Genomic DNA, 8,453 nt, shown 5'->3' on the forward strand with positions numbered 1-8,453 from the left:
GTCCTTTTGTATTGTTTGTAGAGACGGGGTTTTGCCATGTTTCCCGTGCTGTTCTTGGACTCCTGAGTGCAAGTGATGCACCCGCCTTGCCTCCCACAGTGCTGGGATTACATGCGTGGGCCTCCGCGCCAGTCGTGTTGCTCCCATTGTAAAGAGTTTTATTTCCTTTTCTGATTTTATGGCATTGCGCAGACCCACCTGTTACCATGGTGATAGTGGACATCCTTGTCTTATCCCTGATGAGAAACGGAAAACTTTCAACATTTCACCATCATATTTACTGTCCTTTTTTGTAGATGGACTTCTTCAGAGTAAGTCATTCCATTCTGTTCTAAATATGCTGAGCGTATTCATTTGAATCTATGTTGAGTTTCATCAAACAGTGCATCTATTTTGATTACCACAGCATTTTTTCCCATTCATCTGTTAATATAGTGAATTCGATTGATAAAATTGTAGGTTTTTAAGTTCAATTTTTAAAACTTGAGACAGGGTCTCACTCTGTCATCCAGGCTGGGGTGCAGTGGTGTTATCAGAGCTCACTGCAGCCTTGACCTCCTGGGCTGAAGCGATCCTCCCACCTCAGCCTCCTGAGTAGCTGTGAGTCTAGGTACATGCCACCATGCCCAGGTAATTTTTTGACGGCTTTTTCTTTTTTTGTAGTGATGACATTTTCTGATGTTGCTCAGGCTGGTCTCGATGGAAGTCCTGAGCTCAGGTGCTCTGGCCAGCACAGCCTCCCAAAATACTAGGATTACAGGCGTGAGACTTGGCCTGATCAGGTTTTTCGCATATAGGGGTCTTATCTATACAAAGACTAAACTTACCTGTACCTTTGTGCAGGTGGGCAAAGACTTGCATGATGAAATTTATCATTCTGTTGATTTAAAGACAACTATCCTTGACTTACCAGTGTATAAGTCCATGAAAGCATAATTATGTTGAAAGCATATATTGTTGGGTGTTGGGAACCCTGCAGTTTCTGCTGCTGTGGGGGCATGTCCTTGGAAGTACCTTTCGTCTGTTTTTTCAACTCCAAACATCTTAGGACCATGGGTTGTGACTGGTAGGACTATGTATCTTGCTAGTTTCAAGATGGAGTTGATTTTCACATGGTGCCACTGTGGCTGTCCCGTTTCCCTAATACTGTCATTTCTTCTGTGATTCTGATGCCACAAATGATAGCTATCGTTTTAGTATTTCTTTACAGGTCCTAGAGTTTGTATTCATTTTTCCTTCAGTCTCTTTCTGAGAATTGTTCACATTGAAGAATTTCTTTTTGGTGTAGACTGCTATTGCTGTTTTTGCAGGTGGTCTGCCTGTCTTCCCAGGCAGTCACCGTGGCTCTTGTCCCCATGGTGGGGCCAGGGCAAGAGAGGACCCTGGGTGTGTGTTTGTGTGTGTATGTGTGTGTGTCGGGGGTCAGTTCAGTTGAAAATCGAGTGAGTTTTGAGGGGAGCACTACTTGAGGTATTTGAGTCCCAGAAACATAGGAAACAGCAAAGGGAATTTGGATTCCATTATCCTCAGTGGATGGGAATCCGGGATTTGGGGCATTGGGCTGGGAACTGCAGCCCGCCCAGGCCCAGAGCCGCGCATGCTCCCTGGGCCCCCGTCTCAGTGCGCATGTTCACTGGGCGTCTTCCGCCCGGCACGTTAGCCCACGTGAAGAACGCCAGGGAGCTGTGAGGCTGTGCGGTCTCGTTCTTGCCGTCCGGAGTCTTTTTCCCCTACTGAGATTCGTCTGGTAGGGCTGCAGGCCAGTCATAACGGGGGCTGAAGTGTGAGTGAGGGTGAAGAGGGCCTCGGGTGGGTCCGGTGGATCCCGCTTCCTGGTCTGTGGCCTCTGAGGGAGAAGGACCTCGAGGTCGTCCTCCTTCTCTTCTCAGGCTACCAGGCGACCATCGACTTTGTGGTCGTGAGGGGGCCTGGACAGGGAGGAAGGTGGTCCGCAGAGGGAAGGCGGTCAGGGGCTCAGGTGATGATGGGGTGAGTGCTGTTTGGGGGATGGAAGTCCCGAGGTGCCGAGAACCCCCAACGACACAGGGCAGATCCCGAATGGGGTGCCCGGTGGGGGTGAGGCAGTCGGTAAAGAAGGAACCTGGTACCTGGGAAGGCTACGGCCTGGTGAGCGCCCCCCAGCGGTGTGGAGTGTGGAGCGCCTGAGTGAGAAGCACTGCAAGGTCTCACGTCCGCCATGGAAGGTCCGGGAAAAGTGGGAAGGAGTGGGCGAGGCAGTGCGGTGCAACCAAACTTAATGTGAAAGGGGGTGAATGGCTCTAGGAAGCGGGAGTTGCCCAAAGCAGCCATCACGGGAATTGTGATTCACTAGTGTTTTCGTGGGGAGTCCGCTTGTGAAACTAAACCTCATCAGAAATGACCTCTATCTGCGGGGCACAGTGGTGCTCGCCTATAGTCCGAGTTACTCGGGACACAGAGGCGGGAGGATCCCTTGAGCAGGAGGTCGAGGCTGCAGTGAGCTGTGATTGCGCCCCTGCACTCCAGCCTGAGCAACACAGCGAGACCCCGCGTCCAAAAGAAATTTAGAAAAAAATGTCCTCTGCCTCTTGCCACACGCCTTAAGATGACTGCTCTGCCAGCTTGGCCAGCATAATTGGCTTTGTAGGCACTTAGAAAACGTACACACGTATGCTTCACTCTGGGACTTATTTTGAGAGTATTTTCAAAATTAAAACGACAAGTTAACATTGATCCATGGAAGAGATCGAATATAGCAGCCCTCTGGAGCGCATGTTCCCAATCACGGTTGTCTGTTTTCAGTGTGAAATATGAGTTGGCGAGGAAGATCGACCTACCGGCGTAGACCAAGACGCTATGTAGATCCTCCTGAAGTGATTGGGCCTATGCTGGTGAGCGCTTAAATATTAATTCGATGTTTTCTATTAGCAGAAATGAATTTTTGCGATAGTGTTGTTGCATTAGTATGGAAATGCTGAGAAACGTCTTTCCTGCTGATAAAACATGATTATGGCGTCTCCTGAAGGAAACGTTGATTCTGGAGGATTTTTCGTTTTTCCTCTCGTGTTCTTCAGCTCTTGCCCATGACTTCTTTCTCATGCTTTGTTTGTTAATGACAGATCGTACACATGTATTCCAACACAGAGTATAATAGCTTCCAAAGTCCTTGTGCGTCACTTTTCTCACAGTAACCTCCCTGTGGGTAGAGTAACGTTCTTGGTCATAGAGAATAGAGTTGGAAAAATGTCTTTAGGCTTAGTTATGATCAGAAATAGCTATGTATTCTGTGTATATATGTAAAATTTTGTATCAATAGCAAAACTTGTTTTTTTTTCTTTATTTGCACACCCACACATATTCCCCAGCCCGAGCAGTTCAGTGATGAAGAAGTGGAACCACCAAAACCTGAAGAAGGGGAACCAGCAACTCAAAGTCAGGATCCTGCACCTGCTCAGGAGGGAGAGGATGAGGGAGCATCTGCAGGTCAAGGTGATGGAAAGGGAAGAAGAATGCCCGCTGGTGTGTGTGTCTGAGTGTGTGCGTGTGCATGTGTGTGTGTGTTATGCATTGTCACATAGCAGGAACAGGAGGAAAGAAATCAGTGGAAAGAATGCCTGAAATTGACTGGAAAAGCCAGGAGGCTATGTAGTTTGCAGCTTAGCTTAGGCAAATCCCTCACTGTGATAAAATTTCTCGACCTTATGAATGAGAGAATAGAGGTACCGGGATTGACTGGTGAATACACAATTTGTACTTTGTTCCAAGGTTTGTGTCTTCCCATCATCTATGTTGCTATAAAGAAGGAAAGATTTTGCTGAAAATGCTTAAAACGCAAATGCTTTTCTGTAAGGTAGCTTAGTACTGGCCCAAGAAGAGACCCAGTTCAGAGGAGCAGGAGCAGCTCCAAAAACCGAGTCACTGAATGTTGGCCACCGTTTCCTTTGACTGATATTTTTATATGGTACGTTTGATAAAAGCTGGATAAACGAGAATACTGCCATACAGGTAGCTGGTTTAGTGATTTTCTAAGTGGCTTTTAGGAGGTGATTAAATCCTTTTATGGTTGGAAAAGCAGAAAAGGAGTTATCCTGGGATTAACATGAGGTGGAAATAATTTCTCCGAGATAAAATGTTTTGAAAGGAAACATTTATGTAACTGAGGTCATGGATTATTCCAGGGATTCATTGTTAAAAGTTTCTAGAATATGACTGATAACAATTCCCATTACTTGCTGTCCACCCACTCCCTTATTCTCAGTGTGGGACAGTATATTTTGTGTGATTCACAAACAATGTTATATTTGGTGATTTGTTCTTCACGGGGTTCATTTATGGAATATTACATTTGGGACCTTCGGACCTAAATATAACTTTGTTTGAAGAAAGTTAAGTTTCTGTTTATCCCAGTAGGTAATGGGTGTCATGACTGTAAGATTTTCCATAGCCCTCAAATCCGTTCAGCTAATCAGTCCTTCAGAAATTGACATTGTAATTGTAACTGAAATCCTATCCATGTTGTAGACTTCAGATTTCTTAGGTGATGCACAGTGCTCTTGGTACTCTATGGCTGAATATAAGCATTATGCATGTCCTGTGGTTTATCCTCAGATTGTCATTTAGGAGAAAGGTCTCAAGCTGGGCTGAACGCCGTGCACTCATAGTCCCAGCTACTTGGGAGGCTGAGGTGAGAGGATCGCTTGAGCCCTGGCGTTCAAGCCCAGCCTGGGAAACATAGCGAGATCTCATCAGTGTGTATATTGTCAGCACAAAGAAAAGTCATTTCTTGGATCATCACTGCAGAAAGATCAAAATCAGGAAATTTAACAATGAGAAAATGCAGTCATTTAATACGCAGTGCATACTCAAATTTTGCCAGCTCCCCAGACAACTTCTTTCTTCCTTTCGTTATTCTTTGTTGAGACGGAGTCTCCCTCTGTTGCCCAGGTTGGAGTGCAGTAGTGCGATCTTGGCTCACTGCAACCTACACCTCCCAGGTTCTAGGGAATCTCACGCCTCAGCCTGCCGTGTAGCTGGGCCTACGGGCGCCGGCCACTGCTGTCTTGAACTTCTGACCTCACCTGATCTGCCCACCTTAGCATCCCAAAGTGTTTGGATTGCAGGCGTGAGACCCCACTCCCGGCCCAGATAATGTTATTGATAGGATTTCTTTTTCTGATCCAGAGTCCGGTTCAGGATCACGTCTTACCTGTGCTTTTCAGGTGTTTTTAGTTTCCTTTAATCTAGAATGTTTCCTTAATTTTTCTTTGTCATTCATGATACAGACATTTTTGAAGAGGATAGACCAGTTGGTTTGCAGAATGTTCTGCAGTTTGGGCTTTTTCGTGTATTTTTTAAAGACCTTTTTTCGACTCAGCGTTGATTGGTGGCTACTCAGGCCATAGGAGAGTCTGAGTGCTAGGAGTGTAAGTGCTGTGAGAGACAGGATTTCAGCCTTGAGTCATTTGATGAGGTAAGGACAATCAGAAGTAGAATAACAGAGAAGAGCAAAGGAGGCCACAACGTTGTCTGAGGGCAGTCTTCGGAAAGGAAGAGGGTAATATTTGGAACACCTTGTTTTCCTGTTTTCTGCTAACAGACTCCTGAAATAATGTTCCTGGGATTCTTGTCAACACATCTATTATTACAGTAGCTAAAGCTTTGATATAATAACTCAGAGAGCATGAGTATTATTTTCTCATTGATATTTTATGTTTTACTGCTTAAATTGATATGTATTTTTTATTTTTAAGGGCCAGAGCCTGAAGCTGAGAGCCAGGAAGAGGTTCGCCCGACGCCCGATTATGAGCGTGAAGATGGTCCTGATGTCCAGGAGATGAGCCTGCCAAATCCAGAGGAGGTGAAAAGGCCTGAATAAGGTAGGCAATCCATTAGACATGCAGATCGTAGGGTGTCTGTTTCTACAGTATTGTATAATAATAATAATAGTTATTTTTTGAGACAGAGTCTCGCTCTGTCGACCAAGCTGGAGTGCAGTGGTCCCACCTCGGTCACTGGAACTTCAGCCTCCCGGGTTCAAGTCATTCTCCTGCGTGTGCCTCCCGAGTAGCCAGGCTTACAGACGTGCTCCACCGTTCCCAGCTAATTTTTGTATGTTTAGTATTGATGGGGTTTGTTCCGTTGCACAGGTTGGTCCCGAACTCCTGGCCTCGGGTTATCCACGTGCCTCGCCTTTGAAATTTCCGGGATTACAGGCGAGAGCCACGGAGCCCGACCCAGCATTATATTTTTAATAGCAGAGAAGTAACAGTACTGCCTCTGTAATACTAGAGTTCTTATATAGAAAGGTTATTTGAAACGTAGTTCAGGCCCCAGCACCTGACTGATAGGCTGTCAGATATAGAAACAAACTGAGTCAAAGCCATGTTGAATGAAGATTTGAGTCTAAATCCTTGAACCAATAGCTCATAATTTTCAGATGCTTTTGTAAAGATCTGCTTTTAACAAATACATAACACATTTGTAACACCCATCACTTGGTGTGAAAAATGCCGAAGCACTGATGCGGGTTCTAATACCAGCTCTTACAGCCTTGGCGAGATGCTGAGTGAGTCCTTTCACTTCTAAACCTGTCTTTGGTTCTTATGAAAATAGTGAGTTGAAGTCAGAGATTTTAAAACCATTTTCCCTTCTGGTTCTTTCATACTCTGATCCTGTTGTATAGAATGCATGGGATACAGAGATCATCTGCTTCGCATGATGTGTTGATCCCAAATCATGAAACCCTGGCCTGAGTCATCTGAAAATCTCTAAATTGAGATTTCATTGCTACATAGAAAGTGTGCGGTCACTCTGCTTCATCTTAGTTTTTCCGTGTGGAGAGCTGAATACCTATCGTAGTATCTTGTCAAATTGTGAATTCTCCCTCCTCTTTGTTTGTTTGAGACAGAGTCTCAGTCTGTCACCCAGGCTGGAGTACAGTGGTGTGATTTCAGCTCACTGCAACCTCTGGCTCCCTGGCTAAAGCAGTCCTCCCACCTCAGCCTCCTGAGTGGCTGAAAGCCACCGTGCCTAAGTTTTTTTTTTTTTTTTTTTTTTCTGTTAAGTTTAAAAAAAATTTTTTTTTGTCGAGATGAGGTCTCACTATGTTGCCCAGGCTGGGATTCTCTGGCTTTTAATGAACAATTGCTTTTAAAATCTTTCCTCATGGAAACCTTGAGTGATGAAATTATCAACTGGCGAGAGCCCGGTTAGTTCCTGTCCTCTGTGGCATGTAGGTCAGTGATGCTCAGCATGGGTGTGAGTAAGATGCCTGTGCTATGCACGCTCCCTGCCACACTGTCAGTCTTCATGAGGCAGTATTTCTAATAAGACTGTTGACACATATGTGATATAATCATCTCTCACCATATCAAATGTTACATGTAAGTTTCAGCTTTAGAGACATGGATTGATCAGATTTAAAGTTGAAAGACCATGACTTTAGGACTTCCTGACTAATCAACTGAAGTATGTTTTACACTTGTGTTTTCCAAATTCCTGACTGTGAATTGTAAGTGCTTTTGAATTGAAAGGAAGCACTGGATGTTTAGGGAAGAAATTACCTTTAAATTCTACAGGTCCGTCCTCAAAGTGTATTGAGGTTTAATTGGATGTAAGACACAGGATCACCCTTTGGGTTTTGTTTCTAGTCCATTTAACAAAATCCAAACTGTAGTGTGTTTTGTGTGCCTTTAGGGTCATTTAAATAATCTGTTGCTAAGTCACCTTGCTAATTGTTATGTTTCTGTTACAGGTGAAAAGCAATGACAGTGTTAAAAGAAGACACGCTGAAATGATGCAGGCTGCTCCTATGTTGGAAATTTGTTCATTACAATTCTCCCAATAAAGCTTTACAGCCCTCTGCAAAGAAGTCTTGCGCATCTTTTGTGAACTTTATTTCTAGCTTTTTGATGCTGTGAGACATGTATCATTCTTTGAAATGTTATATTCCAACTGTTTGAGCTGGTATGTAGACACATCATTCTTTTTTCTTTCTTTCATTTTTCCCTTTGGCGACAGAGTCTCGCTGTGTCACCCAGGCTGGAGTGCAGTGGCGCGATCTCTGCTCACTGCCACCCCTGCCTCCCGGATTCAAGCAATTCTCTGCCTCAGCCTCCCAAGTAGCTGGGATTACAGGCGCCCACCAGCACTCCCGGCTAAGTTTTGTATTTTTAGTAGAGATGGGGTTTCACCATCTTGGCTAGGGTGCTCTTGAATTCCTGACCTCGTGATTCACCCGCCTCGGCCTTCCAAAGTGTTGGGATTACAAGCGTGAGCCACCATGCCCGGCGGAGACATAATTCTTATATATTGGTTTTCTATCCAGCAGCCTTGTGAAATATGCTTATGAACTCTAAAAGTTTATTTCTAGATCATTTTCAGTCTTCAACATACAGAAACATATCATCCTTCAATAAGAGCAATTTTATTTCTGCCATTTATTTTTCTTTGTCCTTTTGTATTATTTGGTGAGA

General features: G+C 44.6%; 1 protein-coding gene across 2 annotated transcripts; it reads left to right on the forward strand.

The window, feature by feature from the left end:
- The first annotated feature begins 1,630 nt into the window (after window positions 1–1,630).
- LOC100425085 (G antigen 10) lies at window positions 1,631–7,846 on the forward strand. 2 transcript variants are annotated; one of them, XM_028842217.2, is made up of 5 exons: window positions 1,631–1,747; window positions 2,782–2,870; window positions 3,345–3,498; window positions 5,730–5,855; window positions 7,733–7,846. In XM_028842217.2, exons 2-4 carry the CDS (start codon window positions 2,790–2,792, stop codon window positions 5,852–5,854), a joined length of 360 nt encoding a protein of 119 aa, XP_028698050.2. In that variant the 5' UTR covers window positions 1,631–1,747; window positions 2,782–2,789; the 3' UTR covers window position 5,855; window positions 7,733–7,846. The 2 variants fall into 2 exon arrangements, with proteins under 2 accessions (XP_028698050.2, XP_077844889.1); XM_077988763.1 differs by having other exon boundaries at window positions 1,632–1,747; window positions 3,345–3,468.
- The last annotated feature ends 607 nt before the right edge of the window (window positions 7,847–8,453 follow it).

Source organism: Macaca mulatta, chromosome X (assembly GCF_049350105.2).
Source record: "Macaca mulatta isolate MMU2019108-1 chromosome X, T2T-MMU8v2.0, whole genome shotgun sequence".
Classification (NCBI taxonomy): Eukaryota; Metazoa; Chordata; class Mammalia; order Primates; family Cercopithecidae; genus Macaca; species Macaca mulatta.